We start from the raw sequence: 416 nt of genomic DNA, 5'->3' as shown, positions 1-416 counted from the left end.
GCTGCCCCCCAGGGCTGCGGCTCCCCTTGTGCCCCGGAGCCTCCTCCCGTGGGGGGGTCCTGGCTCTGTGGGGTCTTTATCACAGCAGCTGCGTGAGCATCAAGGCGCAGGGAGCCCCGAGTGTGCGCAGGAGGGCAGGTGGAGGGGCCTTGAGCCCTCTTAAACAGCACGGCCACCTCAGCCGGCACTGCCTGCCCATGGAGAAAACCACGGTGCTGATCACAGGCTGCTCCTCGGGCATTGGCCTGGGGCTGGCTGCGCGTCTGGCGGCCGACGCTGCTCGCAGGTTCAAAGGTAAAGGGACTGTGCTGGGGGGGATGGCACCCCGGGGGTCTCCCCAGGCTGGGCCAGGCAGCACCTCACTGAGGACAGGCCGTGCCCGGGGCTGGGCTGGGGCTCGGCAGCACTGCTGCCCG

General features: G+C 70.0%; 1 protein-coding gene across 1 annotated transcript in view; it reads left to right on the top strand.

Annotated features, from left to right (window-relative positions):
* NAGLU (N-acetylglucosaminidase, alpha) overlaps positions 1 to 294 on the top strand; it is a gene marked incomplete at both ends in the record, with an annotated part of 3,684 nt that extends 3,390 nt beyond the window's left edge. The window contains one exon of the mRNA XM_010289585.1: positions 168 to 294. Within this exon, the coding sequence (XP_010287887.1) occupies positions 168 to 294 (127 nt within the window). The remainder of the gene's footprint in view (positions 1 to 167) is intronic.
* Between the last annotated feature and the right edge of the window lie 122 nt (positions 295 to 416).

The sequence above is a fragment of the Phaethon lepturus genome, unplaced genomic scaffold (assembly GCF_000687285.1).
Source record: "Phaethon lepturus isolate BGI_N335 unplaced genomic scaffold, ASM68728v1 scaffold24196, whole genome shotgun sequence".
Taxonomy (NCBI): Eukaryota; Metazoa; Chordata; class Aves; order Phaethontiformes; family Phaethontidae; genus Phaethon; species Phaethon lepturus.
Note: the sequence above shows the minus strand (reverse complement) of the source record. Positions and strands in the feature narration are given on the sequence as shown.